Genomic DNA, 25,096 nt, shown 5'->3' with positions numbered 1-25,096 from the left:
AAGAAAGCTAGTACAAAGGGTTTGGTCAAATTTACAATAAATGATTTATGGTATAAATAAATGGTACTTTCAGAAAATCATAGCGCTGGGAGCTTACTGGAGTCTCCCGCTTAACCCAGTTTAAATATGTCTTCATTCTGAAGATAGGAAAAAAAAGAACTCTACTAGTAAGGAACATTAAACATGTAATTATTACATTCTTAGTTACGAGTTAGTACTTACCTAAGATTATATAATTGCAAATTTAGAAAATGCAAATACACATTTTATGAATAATGCGATAGATAAAATATTTGCTTGGTTAATTATTTAATATCAAAACGTTTCAAAATCCCTCAGCGCACTCCTGCATCTTTTATACGACTTTTAGTTGCACAAATCGAAGACGCATGTTGAAGTTCATTGGTAAAAGAATGACGTAACTTCTTGCACGATCCAAACGACTTATTAGTGCTGTATGAATAAAGATTCACCTTTGTGACCGAATGCGCTGTGCCACTGGTAACCTTGTTGCGTTCGACTTTATTAAAATTAATGAGAGATATCATCAAGTATTCATAACGAGTTCCCAAATGACAATTATCTGACGGAATCATTAAAACACACGTCGCGTAATGAACCACTCCCAGATACGGCAACGTAAAGTGAATCTGGCTTTATACAGAAAAATTCATAATTGTGAACGGGAGTATTTCCCACAAAGCGGCTCCAGAGCTCCCGGATCGCGGCATTGTGTTGTCACAAAAACGCACCACTGCTAATTTTCCATCTGCTTCGCTCTTGAATACCATTATAGAGGTACGAATATGAGAACTCTGATTGCGAGGAACAGCCAAATAAGACCATTCAGTACATAATAAAACACCTAATAATCCACTACGACACCAGACAGGAATGTTTCTGAATCCAATTAAAACATTCCAAACTAAAAAAGCGTTCTCGCAATTAGTTTAAATTTAGAGAAGAAATTCGGAGCAAAAAAGATACGAGAAACACAATAGTTAGATGTTAGCCAACTTTAAAAGTTTTAAACCGAATAGCTTCGAAATAGTAATTGTAGACTCGGATTTCGTAAACTACGTCGGGGAATTAGTTGTCTGTTCAGTATCGAGTTGTGAATTAGAGCGCTCGAGTGATAAACGGACTTGGAATAATAGGGATGCACCATGCGAAGTCAACTTTATGTGCAAAACGTTACGACTGGTTAGATGCTGGCGCATTAGCGAGAATAATGTAGCCGACTTTCTGATATTTCCCATGTGGCTACTGAAAACATGTAGACTCTACATCTGTGATAACCGACTAGATAAAACAAACAACTTGCCTCACAATCTCATCAAACCAAGAAGGGAAATGATTTTCATAAAACAAATATAAAATAAACAGAACAATACTATATGAAAGAAGTCGATAATAAATTATGCGAAGATTTAAAAACAATATCTAATGACAATAAAGTATGCAAAAGATATCAAAATCTAACAACATATAGTTTTACTGAAAATAATAAAAACATTATGAAGTAAGTACTCGTAATTTGATCTTGAAATGATGATCGTTAAAAAGTCAAACATCGTTACCATAAATCCGCCAACATTGGATCAGCCTGATAAGTCTAAGCTTTATGTCTCTCTCGAGGTCTTTACCCTGCAATGGATCATTAGAGACTGATGATGATAATGATATGATTCTAATGAGTCGCCAAAAGACCGGCGATACATGCTATGCAATTATATAGTTTACAAACGAGAGCACAAAGTATCAGGTTTACGACAGAAACAGTTATGTGGCACACATTGTAGGCCGAAAGAGATAAGGCCTATTGTGTACAAACGACCAACGTTGAGCAGTTTTTTCCCATTTTAGTAGAATAACATTTCGGCAGCGTGAATTACACCTGCAGACATAAACTTGAAACGCAAACAAGTTTGATGGTGACTCACTTGAAATTAATGTTTGTACTCTTGAAAAATCTTCAAGGCCACGCGTGATGATCTTATAACCACGAAATAACAGATGATTGCGGTTGTAAATTAACATTATAAAGCAATTTTATTGGAGACGGGTAAACAAAATAACCAGTATTCTACAAAAGACAATTAAAAACTTTTTTTTTTATTAACGGGCCTTTCCGATATAATTTTGGTGAACTTCTATTTTTGTAAATCAACCAAAAATGTACATTTTTTCAAGATTTTCTTAAATGTCTAGTCTGTATAGTATCGGGTTGAGATGTGCATCTTTCAAATTGGATCCAGGGTAGATATTTTTTAAATTGCGATGTTTCACTCAAGTACTTTTTTGAAATTTCCTAATTTCTTCAAATAGTGCAGGAATAATCGTGAAGAAACATGCAACCTGACTTGAATTGTGGAAAGTTTGCTAATCTACACTTAACCAACATAGTGGATTTGGGAATAACCCTTCTAGTTCTTACCCTCAGAGAAAAGACAATTCAAAAGAGATCCGATGGATTCATTAAGTATTCTTCCACCTTAACAGGCTTGTATTAAATTCAGTCAAATGTTGTTATTCTTAGATTTTATAAATACATGCCTGATACAAAACTAATAAATCCTAAGCATTTTTAAAGATACTATGAAACAAAATAAACACAATCAGTCCAAATTGAATTATATCAAGTCATAAAATTCGCGGTCAACACCAAATAAATGGTCGACGGCAAAACACAAATCGAGTCCAATAAAATCGATTCAATCCGTTAGATTCCCGTTCTGTATTGTTGTTGGACAAATAAGAAATACACATTCTGGTGCTGATAGATAAACAAATAGTGACCTACTAAAATTGTTCAGTACATAAATTCTTTATTTTTTATAATAGTAATTAACGACCGAAAATAGATGAACCACTAGATGTAAATTAGAAAACCTGTAAAGAGAATACTACTACGCAATGCATGTGAAGAACACGTCTTACAAAGCGGGATATTTCTATGTTATCTTTGATCCAGCTCACATATTGCAACACTATTAAAACTTTTATGTGATGACGGAAAGAATTTCTGACTATATTTTGTACTAGCGATCCGCTCAGCTTCGTACATATGCTCTGTAGATATATGGTAAATAGACATTAATGTAATAAAATAAATAAAATGGAAAAATAAAAAAGCCTTTTATTTCCAATAGATCTTATTTAGACTGATATCATATACTAGGGATGATGATATCATTGGTTCTATTATACTAAACAAAAAGCGGCTCCAACAACCGGAACACGGATAGCGTGAGAAGTGGTTGGCTATCTGGTAAATTACGTATTCCTTAATCTAACTTTATGCAAATCGTAATGCTAGGGAGAGACTCCCATCATTTTCTTACTCGACTATGCACATCGTTAATTTAACGAGGGAACATAAATACTGCGCTATAATTGGTGGAATAAAAATATTTAAATACAGCGTTCTAATCCTCTAATATTTTTTTAGTCTCTCATTTATTTCTCTTTTTTTAATTTTTAACAATGTTATAAGTACATACAAAATATACAAAATACTATTAAAAACTTATAAAAAAAAAATTAACTCTTCCGCTGCGGGACATTTGAGTGCCCAAGCAACTGGTGGTCAGGGCTCCAGATAATAATAATAATTTTATTGTTACATTTATTACTAGTACATCTGTATCAGGTAGGAGTGACTTGATAGGATCCGATCGACAACTCTGTTTTATGAAATAGCTCATCAAATCAATGTCAAATTTGTAGATAGAGAATTTATCGATGTTCTGTCCACGGTCAAATTCTTTCGGAAACTACTCGTATATATAATATGTATAGATTTATTATCGAACGTATTCGATTGAGTTACGCAATTATCCACAAATCAACGTTAGATCATTGAAAGGAGATTTTTTTTCATTCTTTACAAGTTAGCCCTTGACTACAATCCCACCAGATGGTATGCAATATTAAATGGAAGAGTGTTAACTTGTTAGGAGAAGGATGAAAATCCATACCCCTTTTAGTTTCTACACGACATCGTACTGGAATGGTAATCGCTTGGCGGTACGTCTTTGCCAGTAACTAGCGACGGCCGAAGCCTCCCACCCGCCAGACCTTGACCAAATATGAAAACCTCAATCGGCCCAGTCAGGGCTGAAACCAAGACCTCCGTCTTGTAAATCCATCACGCATACCACTGCGCCACAGAGGCCGCCAAATTCGAGGAGGAGGAGGTTTTTTTTAAATTATGAGGAGCTTCCTCTCTCGTGTTTTGACTAACGTTTGCTTTTGTTTTTAAAGTCAACCCAGTAACTCCGAAACATCACGAACCTCAGACGAATAGGTTAGCTACTGAACTAATATCAGCTAGATAGAGGTATTTATTTAAGCAGGTAGGTCCATGTTTTTCAATTAAAACTTAACTGGCTTCCTAGTATGAAATTCATCATAAACTTATGCGGACCGACTCCAAAACAAACAATATCGGAACATATTACAGCTGTGCATTCAATAACATCTTCGTTACCATGCACTAATATTTATCTACACGCGAGTTCAAGCCTTATACCTATTTACATAATAGCTCATTTGGCTCACAGCTCGCATCTGCATTGCTTCAGGGTATTGCGGGCCATGTAGGTCGCTGGATTGAATTTTAGTCTTCGATTGACAATGGATTCAATCAACCGCGCAGATCATTATACGAACGCTTTATTAGTTTGATCTAGTGTTGCGAATTGAATTGAAAAGTATGATGTCGAGATATCTGGATTACTTTTTTTTAAATGCATATTTGTATAGGCTTCCGGAGGTATTGGGTGAATCAAAAGCTCTACCTATCAAGACTTAGTGCTGAAAGGTATTAGGAAAACACAGCGTCTTTTGTAAAGTTTAGACTTCAGGAGTGTTTGTGGACTAAGATTAGCGGACCCAAGTAAGACTTCGCTTGACATTCGTGCACTTCTCCCCTACACCTACCCGTCTCTATTCAAACCCTACCCCTAAACAAAAAAAAACTCTCCGTAAAAACCATTGTCGCATTTCAAGGAATATTCAAAAAAATAATTTGCCAAATCGGTTCAGCCGTTTTCGAAATTTTCGCTTAGCAACACATTTAGCGATTATTTTTTATATTATAGAGATGATATGAGTAAATTAACTTGCGCTTGACTATTATCTTGCCTGATAGAAAGCAGTGATGATGGTTGGAGCGCGCTTGTCTAGAAGATGCCTTAACTCTTGCCTTGCCGGTCTTAATATAGGTGTCGAGAAAGAAACAATTGAGATCAGTCTGTAGACGTAATTGGTATACGTACAGGTGACGCAAGAAATCGGGGACGTCATTTTGGTCTGCGAAGACGCTGACATAACGATTGTCAGATGAAAAAATTGTCAGAAGGAAATAAAGAGATCATTTGAAAACCTAACCTCCACGCTCCTGGCACTCTTAGTGACATATACAATAGCATTTTTGTATACCACGAAGATACGAAGTACAACTCTAACCCTAAAAAAACCCTATGTTCCAGGATAGTGATCTACAGTTAAATATACGTGTATATTTGTATACAGAACGTCAAAAACTTTATTAAATAAAGCCGCAGACATTTTCAAACAGTGTTCAAAGTAAAACCACTGGCGTTTGTTTTCAAAGGTTTATACTACATGTGACAAGTCACGGGACCCCTCTTACAGTGCCAGAGCTCATTGAAAGGTAAATTTGCCGTAAGCTACTGTAGGATACTGACAAGTTTGAACAGCCAGCCGACTGGTGTTCCTTTATATTTTCTATAAATAGTTAGTAAGGAATGAGCTCAAAGAATTAAAACCAGACAAACCAGACCTGAAAAATCACGCTTTAAAATGCATGAAAACATAATATATTATTCAAGAATTAATGAAATTGTACACCAACTATAATATAGTATTTAGGGCCTACTAATGAACAAGTTACAATATATTATTTAATTTTTTTTAATATATTATGTTCACTGGAAATATGTCGTATGTCACTAGGTTAAAGATCTGTAAACCTCAAATGTTTAGGATTTTCAAATGCACTAAAATCTAGTAACTCCTAGGTTCACCCAAAATATCTTAATATCATTAAATTCGTCGTTTTAACAATAAATACCATAAGACATTATCAGTTGCCAACATTATTTATTATCCCGCTTCAGCTTCCAAAAAGAGAAAATTACGATTGCAGTGTATTTTAACTATCGACAAATATGTTCCACAAAGTCGAAAATCTCGAGCTTGTTTCAGTTTATTTTATAAGTAAGCCTGCTAATATTTACTAGTATAAAAAGACAACTAAAAACCACAGGCTAAAAAATGCGTTTTTACAGAGTATGCGTCCATCCGAATGCGTTTCATAAAGTCTGAAGTCTGGCCTAGCGACTGGTTGGCAGGTAAACGGAAATTATTAGCGGGGTCGACGGCCGCCCGCCCAAGCGACGCGCCCGCCCAAACATCATGATAGACAACATGATTATACTTTTATTGCGCCACGTTTTATAGTACCTTCGCTTGGTTTAATATCGGACTTTTGTTATACGGCATATTTGTAGCTTGTCGCTTATTAAGGTTACTTTAACTGGAACATCAGTTTACTGTTACTGGAACATTAGTTTACTGTTACTGGAACATTAAGCTTTTAACGTAGCTATATCCGTTGTTATAAAGAGGAAAAATTTTATTGTTTGTTTGCATTGAATAGGCTCTAAAACTACAGAACCAAATTGAAAAATTCTTTCACTGTCGTGAAGCTACACTATCCCCGGGTATTATAGGCTATATCTTATACTAGTATTCCTACGAGAACGAGAATTACGCGGGTCAAACGCGGGATGAGTCCTGGATGTAGGTACTAGTTAGTTTAATAAATGTTACTTTGTTGGCTGTAATTATTGAGAGTGAACCTACCCGTATGTATGAATGGAACAGAATTTATACTTTTTTGGTGTTAAGTTTTATAATAATTACTAGCTTTGCGTGGATTAATATCGGACGACTTTTGTTACTCGGCATATTTGTAACACGCTGATGATTAAGATTACTGTTACTGAACCATTCTAAGGTTAACTAACCATTCTAAGGTTAACTAACCGTTTGAGATACGTGATATTTAATTTCTTAAAATGCACACAACTAATAAGTTGGAGGTGCACGTCCCGGACCGGATTCGAACCCACACCCTCCGGAATCCGTGGTAGAGGTCACATCCACTGGGCTATTACGGCTCTTACTTTATAATCTGTCCTAGATCTTAGACACAGAGCAATACAAATAACCGATATTTATTTAAACAAATAAAATGAGTCTATAAATTCAAAATACACCAAGTGGAAAGTTGGACGTATTCTTAAACGAAGCAATAACCTGACACCTCTGAAGCCCATCTGCAACGTAAGTACGTTCACCGCAGAGCATAAATTAAACTCGAGCACCAACTATACTCAGGCTGAGTCAGGCACTCAGGCTACCTCATACTCGAGCCAACGTACTAATTGACGATATCGAACTCTCCAAGTTTCAAGCTCGAGCGAACTTAGGCTTTCAAATTCCAATTTTAAACTAGAAATACGATAGGCTGGGAAGTTTTATAATAATATTAAACTCGACGAGTTATGGGTACTTACTAGTTAGTTACAAGTTTCGGTAAAGACATTATGTAGTCAATATTAGACTGATAGAACTTTGATAATATGATTAAGTCTGATAGGTTTCCTTAGGGCAAATTGATGTGTCTACATAATATAGGAATACTTGAGAATTTTCACTTTACATCCCCGTCATCTGAATTAAAACCTGAATGTGGAAATAGCTGAAAATTAAGAAATTAGACATTCTTGCCTTAACAAAAAAATATATTAAAAATATAAATTTCGAGGAAATCTTGTAAACATAAAGCGCAAAGCGGTTGTTGGTCGACCCCCCTTTTACATGGACCGAGAACATCAAGCGGATTGTATTAAGCCACTGTATACTGGCCCTAGACCGTGATGTTTGTAAGTCTAGTTCAGCAATGGACGTCCTGCTGATAATGATGATGACGAAGTATAAAGTCTATATAGTAAATGTACTTATAACAAAAGACAGTTGTGTGCATTTTAAGAAATTAAATATCACGTGTCTCAAACGGTGAAGGAAAAACATCGTGAGAAAACCGACATACAAATATTTTACAAAAACTAAATCTACTTGAATGAAACTGAAGAACACAGCTGGTTAAGTAATACAATAAACGGAATCCTTAAAGGCACGAGATATTAGACAAATCTTAACAAAGCAGCATAAATGTTGCCAAGTCAAGATGCTACGAGAACGGCTATATCAGAACAATGGGAACCTTTACAGCCCGCCTTAAAGAAATGCTAAAAAGGTCACTAGCTTCACGAGTCAGCACTCGACTTCTCGCCCTTTTGTGTTACAGCAGTTTTTGGAGGCTTAGGTGTTAGAGAGCCTGTCTTAAGTTTAATTGCTGGGCATTATACACAATTGCCAGGACTTGCGTGGCCTAGTAAATCTTTTAAGTACGTCAATTTATAGTTAAGTACCTAATGAATTTTCTTGTTGCCTTTAGAATGTGTAAACTTGGATGATCTTGTAATCTACTCATATAGATAATCATCAGCTGATAGATATCCACGACTGGACATAGGTCTTTTATAAGGACTTCCAAACACTTCACTAAAGTCTGCAGCAACCCGTTTGATGTAGTCAGTCAACCAAGTAGCTGGTCTATCAATACTGCTTTTCGTTGTGAAGTCACCATTTTAGCACCTTGGGACATCAAAGCTCACCATTTTAATGCCTAGTGAGTGTGAACGTAACTTTAAAGATCTAAAAAAACATTGCTGTTGGAAAAATTACATAGTATTTTTTATTAAAATTACAATTTCTTTTCAAAAGCGTTACAAGAGTATTCATTTAATAGAAACCCAGTTAGACTCGTTATAAAATCCCAGAGCATTATGCCGCGTAAATAAACTGCATTCCACAATGAAAACTTTTTAAGTATTGAGCCAAGATAATATTCTGGCATGAATACACCCAAGTTTGCGGCTTTCAAATGAAAAATTCAGTGCGAGTTTTGAATGAGCGGTTGCGGAGAAAAGAGTGGAGAAAAAAAATTGTACGCCTCCGACAAAACAGCGGTAGCGTTGCCAAACAAGAAACGCCTTTTCATAAAGCGGCTGCATTTCGTAAAGATTCGGTTTGTATTTTTCGACGATATAAGCGTATGTGTAACAAGTTTGGATTGTGCGGAAAAACTTAATTTTCCAACTTGTGTGTATTGCGGGCTCCGCAGCTGGCACTTTTGAGTAGGTTTTTGCATTGAATTAAGTTATGCGTATGTAAAATGCAGTAAAGTCCAAGGTGCTTTTCCACTTGATCGGTCTCGATTGGGTTTTATAGTAGTTTTATTCCTACTTACTACCTAAGGACCCATATCTGACACTTTTGAGAACGATTTTGACGTGACAACGTCTTATGATTGATGGAGCTGCAAACTCGAAAAAAGATGACGTCATGCGTCGTTCCCTCGCTCTTTTGCCAGGGTTGCCAACTTTTTTTACAATATATAAAGTATATTCTGGTCGATGAAGACAATTAAACAGTATTTTAGAAAAAGGAACATTTTCTTAGGAAAAATGCAACCATTCCATCAGTATTTTCTTTTGACGTTGTCACGTTCAACTATCGTCAGTAAACTGAGTTTACAGACAACCGATTTTTTTTGCATATAATACACAGTATAAAGTAATCTAAAGTAGTCCACGACAACTTTGTGTTGCATTTCACAGTCGACGTTCCTAATTGCTTAATTTTATTTTATGTATTAAATGTGTATAAAATATCGAAATTTACCGAAACGTTATGACTCTCCGTAAATACCTGCAACAAACAATATTAAAACATTAATATACACATAATTATCAGACATCAACAAAGCCTAGTGTTTATAATTCGAAGGGCTTTCTACGAGGACTTAATTAATCTAAATAAGCTTATTTTCAACTGCGTCATGAACTTCAGCATAGTCTACTGTCTATTTCTATCCAATTTATCGTTAATTTCTCGCCTGCCAGTCTGAGCAGTGTCTATTCATATAATTTTGTATATCTACCTTCATTGTGACACGACAAAAGCATTATACAAGGATAGCTTTAAACAGCGCTGTCTTTACGACGTGGATGTCGTTAAGCCAGCTAAGCCTACTGAAATGCAGGAATTAGCACTAAGCTCCGACGACGGCTTTACCTACTAGCATGGCTATAAATCATATTATATTATTAGGTACATCGAGTGCCTACAAACTGTGTCTTTTTAAAATATAGAAATTATAAGTAGTTGTAGAATTAATTGTTTTAATAATTGATTTGGTGTGCGATTTGTAGCTTTTGTTTATTGTGTTAGGTACTAGCGGACGATCGAGACCGTGGAATTAAGTTTTCACAAATCTATAATATATCTTAAAACCAAATTTCAGCTAATTCGGTTCAGTAGTAGAGGCGTGAAAGACTAACAAACATTCATATCATCAAAATCATCAGTTTTCGCAAATCTCGGGAAACCATGGATTCTTTCGGGATAAGCCTTGGTGTTAATCCAGAGTAAAAACTATTTCCATTCCAAATTTCAGGCAAATCGCTTCAATAGTAGCAGTGTTAAAGAGTAACAAACATCCAAACAAACATTCATCCAAAAATACATACAAACTTTCGCGTTTATAATATTAGGATAATAACCCTAAGGTTTTGTATACCTAATTCACTAAAAAGGTAGATCCTATGTGCCCGAAGCGTGGAATAGTATAGCAGATTCATTCATTTTCATTTACGTGGCGTGCGTTTACAGTGATGTGCAATAAATTCCCAAGTAGAATTCGTTATTTTTCTTACTTTTGTATTTTTTTTATTGAGAAAGAATACAAGGAACTTAAGCTAACTAATCCTAATAACTATACACATCATGCCCACGTGGAATGGTGGCACGAATACTGGCTGCATTTCCGCGCTGGACAGCCAGGCTGATCCTTTGCGCAAAAAATGAGCCAGCCCTTCTGTCACCAGTCGAGGCAACTAGCCTCGGTAAAATTTTTTGGCACTGTGACTCCATCACCCAAGGGTCTCCACGGCAAAAAGTACAAATATGTAATTCTCTGTCAGAGAGGCAAACTTGAGCCACTTACCGGTTTCACTTTTGTATTGTTTAAATTTTAGAATACCGCATTATTACTACCACAGACAAACTGATTGATTTTTATTTGGCAGTCGCCGAAGAAAATATGCAGGTAGCTCGCACCGCAAAAGACCTATCGACGAAAATCTTACCTCAAAAATAGGTGATATTTCAGTTCTCTTATGATAGCAAAATTTATGCGCAGATATGAATAAATCGAAGAAATAGAAGGTGCAATGGAAGCTTTCCTCGAGATACATTGGTACTATAAAATATCTAAATGGAGAAATGTATAGAAACGTTCGCAGAGAGATAAGTGCGAAAATATAGAGTCCTATATGTATGATAATTTTAGGACCAAATCAGAGATACGCCCTAAGCTTTAATATACGGTTATGTTATTCAACCAAAAAGAAAATATCTGTATATTTTGATAAGTAAGGAACTCCGATAAACAGTCGTAAATCCTACTTCAATTTAGCATTTTATCTGTTTTTTAATGGGCCATTTGGGACGGGGGTAATAAATTTTCCCAATAATTTAGGTACAATCGATCTGATTGCTTTAATATCATATTTTACATATTTCGTGTTTGTATTTAGCCATAATAATAATTTGTCATCCCTAATTTATCTAAATTACAAAGACTTGATTTTTATTTTGTTTGTTATGTTTTATCTTGAAAACCACTTGATCGATTTTAAAAATACTTTCAGCATACACTTGAAGCTAAATCAACACCAAGCTATTGCTTACTGCTATCCCTTTTCTCAATTTTTTTTAATTGAATATATTTCCAAATATGGCCAATATTCCTATTCCTATACCCTCCAACTAATCGAGAAAGACTGCATTAGGAGGGGGTACGACAATAGACCAACAGGGCGAGGATCGAACCGTCACCCCTCGGTGATGAATCCGACCGCTCTTACCATTGAGTTATTGGGGCTTTTATTATCTTCGTATCCCCACGGAAACGGGAACTACGCGGGAGAAACCACAGGGCGTGGCGTCTGATATTCTTGGATAAAATCCAATTCCTGAAATAAAAAAAAAACAATAAAGCACATAGAAATAAAGGTAAGGTTATTTCTATGTGCCTTGATGTTTTCTTGTACTCTAAGTTACGCTGTTCAGTGTAGTTTAGTATATTATCTGTACTATTAAATTAGTTTAGTACAGTACAATACATTATCGTATAAATAGAGCAGTGTCCAGTATCACTCTTCAAATAGCGACGGTGATAGCTGATAGTGAAATATTGATTTGTTTTTCCCATTACTCAGAATTTCACGCAATCACTGCATATTGTTGTACAGGATATTGTGAGCTTGTTAAGAACTTAAGGACTATTGTAGAAATATTTGACAAGACCAAATTATACTGTACTGGCTGACGCCGCGCGGTTTCACTCGCGTGGTTCCCGTTCCCGTAGGAATATGGGGATAATGTATAGCCTATAGCCTTCCTCGATAAATGGGCCATCTAACACTGAAAGAATTTTTCAAATCGTACCAGTAGTTCCTGAGATTAGCGCGTTCAATCAAACAAACAAACTCTTCAACTTTAGAATATTAGTATAGATAATATAAGTGCCAAGCGGTGCTTCTCCGAGGCATGGGAGTGTTATGCTAGCCACAAACGGTCAATTTTTCTCACGCTTCTGGAGCACCCACGACTATAATTGATCGTGTGTTGGTCACTTCGCACATGACTTGTATAGTATGCCGCGTGGGTACTGCCGTTTGCTTTTCAGAAACGTGAGAATAATTGACCGTTTGTGGCTAGCATAAATCGGACATTATCAACTTTCGAGCTGCTACTGAAAATTTCTTGACAAGAAGATAAATTATTTATCTACTCGTATGACTGAATAGATCTCGAACCGTGGACTTTATGGTGCGACTTATGTTAATTACCAGAATAACGACGCATTTAGAGTAGATATTATACTATAGGTATACATCGCAAAGAATTGCCGATCCAACTCAAACTTTATTTAGACAGTCTTCAAGATAAAATTGGCAAGCGATAAAATCGATAATTACCTTGGGGGTAACCCAAGCAATCAAGGTAACCGGAGGGATGAGAATGGATTCACAAATTGCAACGATAGCATCGGCTCTGCGGGTTTATAGATTGAGCCTGGATAGCAAGACTTACCCCATTTTATGAAGACTGACGGCCAGGTTCTTCATCGCAAGTGACAGTCAAAGTAACGTCATAAATCAAAAGTGACGGTCTTATTCCCTGAAAAATAAAGACTTCTTTACTACTTACTACCTTTACTGTTACTTTAGCTTTACATGAAGAAACTGGCTGCGAGAGTTTGTCAATTCATGCTATCATCGATAAGTATGGTAGCCAATTGAAAAGTTTGGACCGTAGTGACTTTGGAATGTAACAAGTTTCAAGGAAACAGAGCCTTAATTGTACAAGAATAAAATATATTATTATTTTAATATTTTTCATTATTTATTTATCTATATACTATACTATACTATCACAATAACAAAAACAAGAAAGATAGAAACATATAATGAAGAGATCAGCATACAAAAGGCGGCCTTATCTCTAAGTAGGGATTTCTTCCAGGCAACGTTTCAAAATATACTAATAAATACATTATGAAGTCACATTGAAAAGATCCAGAGAGATAAAGATATAGATCTTTGTCTCGTCTTACTGCAATGGATAGTGTGTCTTTACTTTTAAAAATGTAAACCGACTTTGATTGCCGAATTGCCGATTGGATATTATGAAGGATCCTTCGTTAGATATCCTAAAAGTTTGGTTAATTACCAGTGTTTTCCAAAGGTTACCGTTAAGCTGAGATTAACGACTGGGGACGTAATATCTTTTATATAATGTCAAAGAAAATATAAAAATATAATGAAAAAATACGATTTTTACACTTGAACGGTTAAGGGACCTTTAAACCATCTTCAAAAGTCACTACACTCGACACACCATAAGTAGCTACCATACTATCGCCATAATCTATAGTAGGAATAAAGGCTGTCAAACTTCAAGTACGTAAATTCATAAAATGAGGTAGATCTGACTATGCAGGCTCTCAGTCTATAACGAATGTAAGAAAAGTTGACTTCCCGAACGTTCTAATCCCGCTTTCGGTGACGTAAAAGCCTCAGTTTTCTCGTATGTTTATTTCCTAATTACCTTACTAACGCACCAAATAATTTATGTACATACAAAAAGGAGATTATTATCGTAACTGAATTATTACATTATTAATGAGGTTTGTTTGTGTAATACGTTAATTCAAAGCTTTCTTACTTCCATGTATTTGAGGTTTGTGTAAAGAAAATTCATAATTTGTAACATTACAATTTATGTACCTATATTATTACATAGATTTTCTATGTCTATCTATAAATATGCTTTATTAATTAGTAAAATTAAGCAGTCATTTCGAATATTAATAAAACTCAACTATCTGACTAAGTCAAAAGTCTAAGTCAAAATTAATTTATTTCAATTAGTCCTACTTCACAAGCACTTTTGAAACATCAAGTTTTATCATGATCTAATGGTGATAATCAGTCGAAAACTTAAAATTAAAGTTATGAAGGTTCCATACGGGCCTTGGTCTGAGAAAAGCTAACAACAGACTCAGACAGGGTATATTTTTATAAAGTTTACGAACAGACGAGAGCTGAAGGAACAAACAAAGTTACATTCTCAACGAGTAACATAGGCTATATTTTAACACGGTAATGGGCACTACGCGGGTAAAACCGCAGAAGGCTTGCTAGTAATATAATACTAAAAATGTACTTAACCAAACACATATCACTTACAACAATTACGAACGAAAGTTTAGATGCTCGTAAGTCACTATGTAATGAAAGTGACAACACTTCAAATCATGACGGTCGACAAGTGTCACATTGTGACTTTATTTGTAGACAGAATGGCGTCAACGCCTTTTAAGTACAGAATGGATGTTACGCAAAATGAGCTCTTATACCATACACAATAAGTGCTATAAACAGAACGTGTTTGAAGTGTTGATGACCATGTAGTCGCTTGTAAACAATTCGAGTCACGCTGTGATATGAAGTGACGTTAGAGCCAAAACAGTCACGCCATTCGAGGACTAAGTATGGTTTTGTTTTCCGGTCATCATCTGAATAAATATTAATTATATTCTTATAAATTACAACCTTGTTTATTTATGTAAGTAACATTTAACTAAGTTTTTAGTTTAATCAATCAATCATTGATTTTCATATAAACAATAAACATCAACACAACAGCCACTATCGTGAGTGTTTTCTATAATATGGAAATGGAAAAATGTCGCTTTGAAACATAATATGAACAACCTCACGACTAAGGACCCCGTATTGATTTTGGACATTTTTCGGATGATGAAAAAAAAAAATTATGAAAAGCTTATGATTTGATGAGGTGATTATAGATTACATCTATGATGAAGAGACATTTTAATTGCATTATTATAAAAGTTGCTACATTGAAAATGCACTGCAATTTTTTTAACCTAAGTTACATTTTAATTTTTGGTCATTATTGTCAAAACTATACATTGATGTATTTGTTGTGAAACGTTTTAAAAGCACTATAGTTGAGCCTCTAGTATCAATATAACTATTTTTGTTAAATCTAAAAATATCTTCATATCGAGTTAATTCTTAACCCTTCAATTTACTTGGGGGTCTGTTACATTGTTGCAAATTGAAAATCCCCGTTGAGCAGGTTCTAACCAAGCTATATCCAACTGTCGAAAAGGGAAAAACAAATACGCAACTCTTTTTCCTATTTTGCTGTAATTTTTGTCCTGCGCTCTTTACAGTGGTTGTATTTCGAATCGACGACGGGGTCGGGCGTCGGCCGGGCGAAAAATGAAATGGAATTTTTCCCATTTTCGCAAAATAAGTGCACCTGGCGAGCGAAACGCGAGCGGAGACCGCTGTAGGTTTAAATTTACAATGAGTTGACTCAGGTTCGGCAGATCGTTGTTAATGTTATATTAAAATTTTACAAATCTATCTATGAACTAATATTTTTATTAAGAATAGCAGACGCCGCGCTTTTTCACTCGCGTGGTTCCCGTTCCCGTAGGAATAGAAGATAAAATATAGCCTATACCGTTTGACGATAGTGTAGCTTCTCAACAGTGAAAGAATTTTTCAAACCGATTCAGTAGTTTCAGAGCCTATTTCAATAGAAACAAACAATCAAATGTTCCCTTTTTAATATATTAGTTTATATTACGTGTTAACAGTTGCTTCAATTTAAAAAAGTGCAGGTTTCAAACGCGACACTGACGATCCAATATGCTCACAGCCTGCAGCGCTAACGGCTTGACAGCTGATAAAACTGATCGTGTGTTGGTCGCGATGTGCATGACATCATGCCGATTGTCACACACGTCAGTTTTATCGGCCGTCAAGCTGTTAACGCTGCAACAATGTAGGCTTATCGGATGGCTTTACTCTGAGAAGAGCTCTGAACAACAAACTTTCATATCAAATGAACGCAGGGCAACCATCGCACTTGATGTGTTCTTAGTATATCCTGTGAAATGCTGCACTGTTAGCAGTAGGATTGACGGAGTATCTGACAATTATTACTATCCTACTAATGTTATAAACGCGAAAGTTTGTATGGATGTTTGGACGGATGTTTGGATGTTTGTTACTCTTTAACGCCGCTACTACTGAAGCGATTTGGCTGAAATTTGGAATGGAAATAGATTTTACTCTGGATTAACACATGGGCTACTTTTTATCCCGATAAAATCCATGGTTTCCCGAGATTTGCGAAAGCTGATGATTTTGATGATATGAACGTTTGTTACTCTTTCACGCCTCGACTACTGAACCGAGTCACATGAAATGTTGAAGTAGAGATAGATTATAGTCTGGATTAACACATAGGCTACTTTTTATCCCGATAAAAAATGGATCCCGAGGGATTTATGAAAACGTAAAGCGTCGCTACTAAAAACATATTTTCATGTGCCCACAAGGTGATGCCCTAGTATAGTACGCAAAAGCAACTTTAAATTTGGTTAATAACCAAGAAAAACCTTGTATATGTATAATATTCGTTGGTGTATAATTTATATTGCGCTACGAAGTTTTCTCTAGTGCCGCAGTGGTAATGAATGCACACGTATATTTCATGCAATGTACCTACATAATATTTCTTTAGGTCACTCGCGAACTGAGCGAGCTAGCGGTTTTCCAAATGGTAAAATTTACCTTCCGCAAAATATTATGAAACCATTTCGTTTTAATGCCTTCCTGCACATGAGTAAACACGCCACAGATGGAAATATTACAGAGAGCGTGCTCCTGAAATATATTTTAACCACCCACGCAAAAAGATTAGTGTTATAAGTTTGATGTGTCCGTCTGTCTGTCACTCTGTCTGTGGCACCATAGGTCCCGAACGGATTATTTATTTATTATTATTTATTTATTTATTTATTATTAATTAGCACGGATGAAGCGAGAGACGAATATCTTAGCATTCCTTGGATTCACCGTGCAGGTGCCGGGTCCATTGCGTGGTAGAGAGAGGAACTCCGAGCAGAGTCCTGAACTTGTGACTACAGGATGTAGGGTTAAGGAATTCCTTGACGATCGATCAACACTCTCCGTTCTCTGCTTGTGTTGTTCTCCCTGCCTAGCTAATCCGCATTGGGCCAGCGTGGTGGACTATTGGCCTAACCCCTCTCATTCTGAGAGGAGACTCGAGCTCAGCAGTGAGCCGAATATGGGTTGATGACGATTACGACGACGATGGCTTTTACCGTACGTTATATCCGTGTATAAGTTCAACGTAATTTTTCATATTGTGACCTAACGTTTACGGACGTTTAACCCACTCGAGCCTTTCGCTGAAAATTGTGAAATACAACCTGTGCATTAAAAAGAATTCCACGCGTGTTTGTAATGAAAATATTTGGGGTTCACCGGAAAGCAAATTAGTTCCCACATCGTTTGCTTTTTTGGTGTACATAGACGAATACGTTTGTGATTTAGTTACAGAATGATATGAAATAATCTGGCAATTTTACCCACAAAAGAAAATATTCAAGTAAAAGTTTAATGCAGTCGTAAAATATAACAAACGTATAATTTTTAGGATATTAATTAAGTAATAAAAATTTATTAGAATATTTTTTTTTTAATTCCTTGACTACAATCCCACCTGATGGTAAGCGATGATGCAGTCTAAGATGGAAGCGGGCTAACTTGTTAGGAGGAGGAAGAAAATCCGCACTCCTTTCGGTTTCTACACGACATCGTACCAGAACGCTAAATCTTGGCGCTACGTCTTTGTCGGTAGGGTGGTAACTAGCCACGGCCAAAGCCTCCCACCAGCCAGACCTGGACCAATTAAGAAAATCTCAATCGGCCCAGCCGGGGATCGAACCCAGGACCTCCTTCTTGTAAATCCACCGCGCATACCACTGCGCCACGGAGGTTGTCAAAATTATTAATATTATATGTATACATACACTCTTGAATAAACAAACATAATAGGTACCTACCCACTTTAGTAAATTTTATTATTTATTTTTTACACGCTTTATATTACTTCACTTGTAACTATGTATGTAAGACAATCTTGGAATCTTAATTTGTTTCTACTCTTTAGACCACGATTTAACCTAACAATAAGCTACTGTCTAAAATACTTTATGCAGATAATGTTCAGAAATAAGAGACCAAAAAAGGTCTCTATTTAATTTTCCAAGGAACTCTATGTAGGTAAACTAATAACCAGAAAAAGATAAAACATAAATATTTATATTTTTTTTACTACACTAACAGTGACGCATTTATAATATTTATAAAAATAATAAAAAAAAATTAATAGAATAAAATATTTTTAATTTATATTACAGGGCCTTACATGCTCGTACGTTTCATTTTGAAGTCCTCGTTAGCCGAGTATATTCAGACACTAACAATCTGCAAAAGTGGATACATCGTTTGAGCCCGCATGCTTTGTAGTTTCCATCGTAATGCTGGTAACAAACATTTTCACTGTTACAGGCGTAATATACGTTACGCCAAATCATTATTTAATCGTCGTAGTTTACAAGACTGTATTTTCAAAGTAGTCGAGCGTGTACGGCCATGTTATTTTACTTCTCAATTGCGAGTAGGCCATGGAAATACTGCGTAAACGGCGAAGCGGCTAGCGATAAGAGGAATGTATAGCAAGCATACGCAGACCGCAGCGAGTAGCTTGAGCAAACGATTCCAACATATAAATATTTTTTATTTTACAGAAGCAAAGAAAACTTGTATTCTATGCAAAATCATTATTTAAGCAGTTGTTTCTAAGGCGGTATTATCAGAGCAGTTACGAGTAATCATGTAATTTTTTATCAGTACAGCTTTAACTGGACACAGTTTACGCATTGGTAACAGAAGCTAAGAGTCTTGCGTCTAAAATATGTATGGTAACATTTTCCATGGACATAAAACTCTGTCACATTAAGTTCCACAACCGATCACGGTATATTTACCGTTCACCGCCGACAACAGAAGCCATTGTATAAAGTTAGTCGACAATAAACTTATTTATAAAGTTATTATTTATATAGTTTAAGAGATACGTCATAATTATTTTTTCATATGAATATTGGTGTCCGGAGGATGAAATAGGCGTGACTGTATTCACAGTTTCCCGGGGCTTAGCGAATTGCCGCAATTTTAGTCGCTCATTCCCGTGGCCAGGCGGTTACGGAGTGATAAACATACGTCAGAACTTTATTGTGGAGTTTCATTTAACGGTTATTGTTCCCTTTCAGCTGAATACCTACTCGCGATGATTGCCGCCGAGGTTGTTAACTTCCGACGTAAAACATTGTTGTTGCGTGTTGTGTCTATACTCGAACAAATGAAATAAACATCATACAAATAACCATACGAAAAACAAATATACTTGAGATTGAAGCAATTAAATATATTCAAGATTTCTTTTATTAATATTGTCTTTACTGAACTAAGAATCTTTATAAAGTATTGTATATTTGGACTATATTTTTACATTTGAACACTTGAGTATGGATCCTAGATATTCCAAAACCACCACAGTCCAAACTCTATTCGGCTACCAAACTTATCTATCTTAAGCTGACTAACTTTCAACCTTCATACAATGATATAATAAATAGATGTTGCTTTAATTCCATTAGGCATTCAACTAAATGTAAACAAACCGAACCACGTGACTCAGGTGTGCTCAACCTTTTTTTATAGATACCGATTGAAAATTTTAGTACCATTTAATACACCAGTGTACCTGTAGGTGAGTTAAAATTTTTGACAATAGTTTAGAAAGAGGATTTCAGAGCTTTTATCTACTTTGAAAATTTCGAAGTTTTTATCTACCACGAGTAAATCTCGATCAGTAGATAATTATACGAACGAACGAACGAACGCGACCAATTATCTCAGACAGTCACGTACAATACTAGTACGCAGCGCTTGAACATTTTACGTAATTTTTTAAAGCAAATAAATGGGAATTTTGTAACAAAATTAATCGTTGCCTTGATCAAATAGACTATAATAAAAAATATTTAAATTTTAATCTGCGTAAGGTTACTGATACACATCCAGACGTTAGAACTTCTATTGACTATAACTTAGATAAATTAAATAAACCATGTAGGAAAGGTACCATCCCCTTTTATTTTAAGCTAATGCCAAAAAAAGTGAACCCTGATAGTCATAATTTATTACCAACAATAAATACAATACCATATTATTTTCCAAAAATCTTAAAAACACAACAACCATCAGCAAATCTTGCGACCACGAATAATCAGTTTTTTCGTGAAAAATAGTTTTCAAATTCTACACCAAAATATAGCCGGTATTTTAAATAAAATCGACTCCTTTGAAATAGCTTTATCAGAATTGCGTGACGAGAATATAAACCCTGATGTTATCTGCCTATCAGAAACATTTCTAGAGTTAAATAATGGGATAGATACTACATTAGACGGTTATCATCTGGCTGCTTCGTACTCACGGAAAAACAAACAAAAACGCGGTGGTGTTGCAATACTCCTAAAAAAAAATATTAAATATCAATCTTTTAAGTTGGTAGAGGATTATGCTTTAGACAATGCTTTTGAGTGCTGCGGATTAGAGATTAGTAAACAAAATCTTATAATAATTTGCCTGTATCGTGTACCTAAGACTATTACATTATCATTATTTTTTGAAAAACTTGAAGGCTTGCTCCACCATATTGCTAATAAAACGAAAAAATATGTAGTTATAGCTGGTGATATAAACATAGATACATTAGTAGAGACCAAGGACACACAATATTTACGAGATTTATGTTACAACTTTAATTTGACTATACATATAAACCAGCCTACCAGACAAAAGTCCTGCATAGACCATTTAATAAGCAATGTTAAGAACGCCACTGGAGTATTGTACAATTTAGGTCTATCTGATCACAATACTGCGCAAGTCTTACTAATACCAAATACTAAAGAGGATATATTGGACAAAGTATACTATGTTTACAAAAAAGATTATAGCGTTGAAAATGTGCAAAAGTTTAAGCAATGTCTATCGCAGTTATCATTCAATGAAGCCTATAATGCGGATAACCTCGATAATGCCTTTAATAATTTTCATGATATGTACTTGTTGCTTTATAGACTAAGTTTTCCTGAGATCAAAATTAAAATTAAAAAAAGGAATAATTCAAATATTAAATGGATAACTAAAGGCTTACGGAAAAGCAGTAAAACAAAACGTAAACTTCAACTTAATTATTACAAACTTAAATCACAAAAAACTAAATCCGAATTTAAAAAATATTCTAAAATTCTCCGACGTTGTATAAATTCTGCTCGAATTAACAGTAATAATAAATTAATAGCTAAATCAAAAAATAAATGTAAAGCTAGCTGGAAAGTGATAAAGGAATATACTACTGGTAATAATCTAAACCAATTTATTGAAAAGGTAGAAATTGGAGGTAAATGTATTACTAATCCTTGTGAAGTTGCGGAAGCATTCAATACATACTGGATTAATTCTACAAACAAACTACACAACCACTGTAAAAATAGAAATACGATTTTTATACCAAACAGTATGTACCTTAAACCATATGGTGAAAATGAAGTCAAAAATATTATTATGTCCTTAAATAATACCAATGCAGAAGGATTTGATGGTGTTTCAACGAAAATAATTAAACTGACAGTGAACGAGATATCATCTATACTTACTCATTTAATTAATAAATCGTTTGAGTCTGGATGTTTTCCGTATAAGCTTAGGCACTCTATAGTTAAGCCCTTATATAAAAAAGGTAAAAAAACTCAAGTTGAAAACTACCGCCCAATAACTTTAATCTCAATATTTTCAAAAATATTTGAAAAAGCAATGTATCAGAGGCTAGTAGAATTTATTACTAAATTTAGTATAATAAAGAATCAACAGTATGGTTTCCAAAAAAATAAATCTACTACACATGCCTGCTATGACTTGATAAAAACTATTGCTACGCAATTGGATTCGCTCAATACTCCCATAGTTTTGTTTTTTGACATGTCAAAAGCTTTCGACTTTGTTTCACATGAATTATTACTTTCTAAGTTAGAAAACTATGGAGTTCGAGGTCCAGCTTTGTCTTGGTTCAAAAGTTATTTAGAAAATAGAACTCAGTGTGTTGAAATAGCAAGCACAAAAGAAAATTCAACACTAATAAATTTCAATTCCCCAAATATGATTAACAAATGTGGGGTACCACAAGGAAGTATTCTTGGCCCCTTGCTTTTTATATTATATATTAATGACCTCCCTGACATAACTTCTGATAAATATATATTATTTGCTGATGACATATCAATTATAAAAACTTGTAGTAATGACATAATAAATAGCGAAATTGACATTAATAACACAATCAAAACAGTTGTGAATTGGCTTACTGACAACAATCTTTTTGTAAATATAACCAAAACGAATTATATGTATTTTAGCTATTATAATAATAAAAAGGTTATTAACTTAAATTTAAGTCATGACAAACAACAAATTCACCAGGTAGATTATGTAACTTTTCTAGGACTGAAAATTGACAAACATCTAAACTGGAAAGTACATTTAGACAATATATGTAATAAACTTAATAAATATAAATTTGTTTTAAATAGACTACGTAAGACTACATCTTTTGAAATAATGAAAATGGTTTATTTTGCAAATGTGGAATCGATATTAAGATATGGTGTAATATTATGGGGTAATTCATGTGAATTAGAAAGAGCCTTCATTGCACAAAAAAAGTGTATTCGTGCGATATTTGGATGTCTCCCTACTGATTCATGCAGGCCTCTATTTAAAAAAATGGAAGTTTTAACTCTGCCTTGCCTGTATATATTTCAATTAGCGCCTTTTGTTAAATCTAATATGAATCTGTTTATGAAAGCACAGGACCAAAGCAATAGAAACTTAAGACATTCCCAAAAATTAGTCTTGGGCAGATTTCCCAGAACTGCAACATACTTAAAAAGTTGCCATTGTATGGGTATTAAAATATTTAATTCGTTGCCTGAAAACATGAAACGATTGCCCTATAAAAAATTTAAACCCGCACTTAGAAAGTGGCTCATTAATTATGGATTTTATTCAACTAGAGATTTTTTTAATTATAAAAGCAAATAAAAAACCATGTATTGTGACATTTTTAATATTTCAATTTTTTTTTTTTTTTTTTTTGTTTGTATTTATTAATTATGTTTATCCTATGACATTGTAAAGATTATTATTATATTATTAATTATTATTATTTGACATAAGTACTCGTACCTGCACAGATTGTAATTTTTTACTTGTTCTAATTTTTATTTTTTGATTAATCATCTGCTATTGAATTCATTTTTTTTTTTTATATATTTTGTTAATAGTATTTGTAATGTAAACTGTTGTATGCCAGAAATGGCTGAATACATTAGAATGTATGTGTTCTCAGCAATAAATAAATAAATAAATAAATAAATAAATAACTTCTAAAAATTTTGACATAAAGATCATTATCATTACGGTACAATGTACTCACATACATAAAGTTCCTAGAATAACCTAGAAAACGGCAATTATACAAATAACTGTTGAATTAAATTACTATTTCCGTATTTTTAATTGCGAGTAACAAAGAAAGTTGTGTATTTTTGCAATATTTCACGGAAAATTTACTTTTATCATGTAACTACATGATATAACTACAACAAACTATTATATGTACCTACTCTTTGAATTATGTTTATCACACAATTTTTACGTACGTCCTTAAATGCTGGTAAATGTGGTAACCCGCACAGTGTTGGTCGACAACCATTAGGACCGACGACATAAATTCCCTACAAAGGCTTTTGTGTTATGTCAAGCATTATAAGTCAATCGATGGTGATGATGCGAATTGAGCAATATTTTTTATCGCAACTAATCTCAAGAAAACATTTTATTATCACATAATCTGTTAGACCAGCTTTGGCCGGGCCACCCTCTAAAAATTAATTTCTATTCCTCAGGAATAGTTCTTTTTACCGAATGAATGGCACCCGAAGATATTTTCTGTACCTACCCCTGACTTTCGCGATGATCAGCTGAGTGATTTCAGCATTAAATCGTAAGTTAAATTATCTTTGTTTCTATTTATAGGGATAAGTATACGCTCATTCAAATTGAAACAAATGAAACACAATACGTTAGTATTTCAAAATGTTCAACTATTTCTTAACTCCAATATAACTTGGGATGGTAATAGGAGTACAATCTAAATTCTGAACGGGACGCGTGGGCGGAACATTCACCCCGCCCTGACAAGTACATACCGTCTAACTTAGAATTAGAAAACAGATCGACATCTGACGAAGCTTAGCTTG

At 34.6% G+C, this 25,096-nt stretch overlaps 1 protein-coding gene across 8 annotated transcripts in view; it reads right to left on the bottom strand.

The window, feature by feature from the left end:
• Window positions 1-25,096, bottom strand: part of LOC112045107 (rap1 GTPase-activating protein 1) — a 391,775-nt gene that overhangs the window by 54,735 nt on the left and 311,944 nt on the right. The window contains exon 2 of one of the 8 annotated variants that reach the window (XM_052887389.1): window positions 9,844-9,870. The exons of the other annotated variants lie outside the window; for them this stretch is intronic. Coding sequence (XP_052743349.1) covers window positions 9,844-9,870 — 27 coding nt within the window. The remainder of the gene's footprint in view (window positions 1-9,843; window positions 9,871-25,096) is intronic. 8 annotated transcript variants of the gene reach the window in all.

The sequence above is a fragment of the Bicyclus anynana genome, chromosome 19 (genome assembly GCF_947172395.1).
Source record: "Bicyclus anynana chromosome 19, ilBicAnyn1.1, whole genome shotgun sequence".
Lineage (NCBI taxonomy): Eukaryota > Metazoa > Arthropoda > Insecta > Lepidoptera > Nymphalidae > Bicyclus > Bicyclus anynana.
This window is presented reverse-complemented; position numbering and strand designations above follow the sequence as displayed.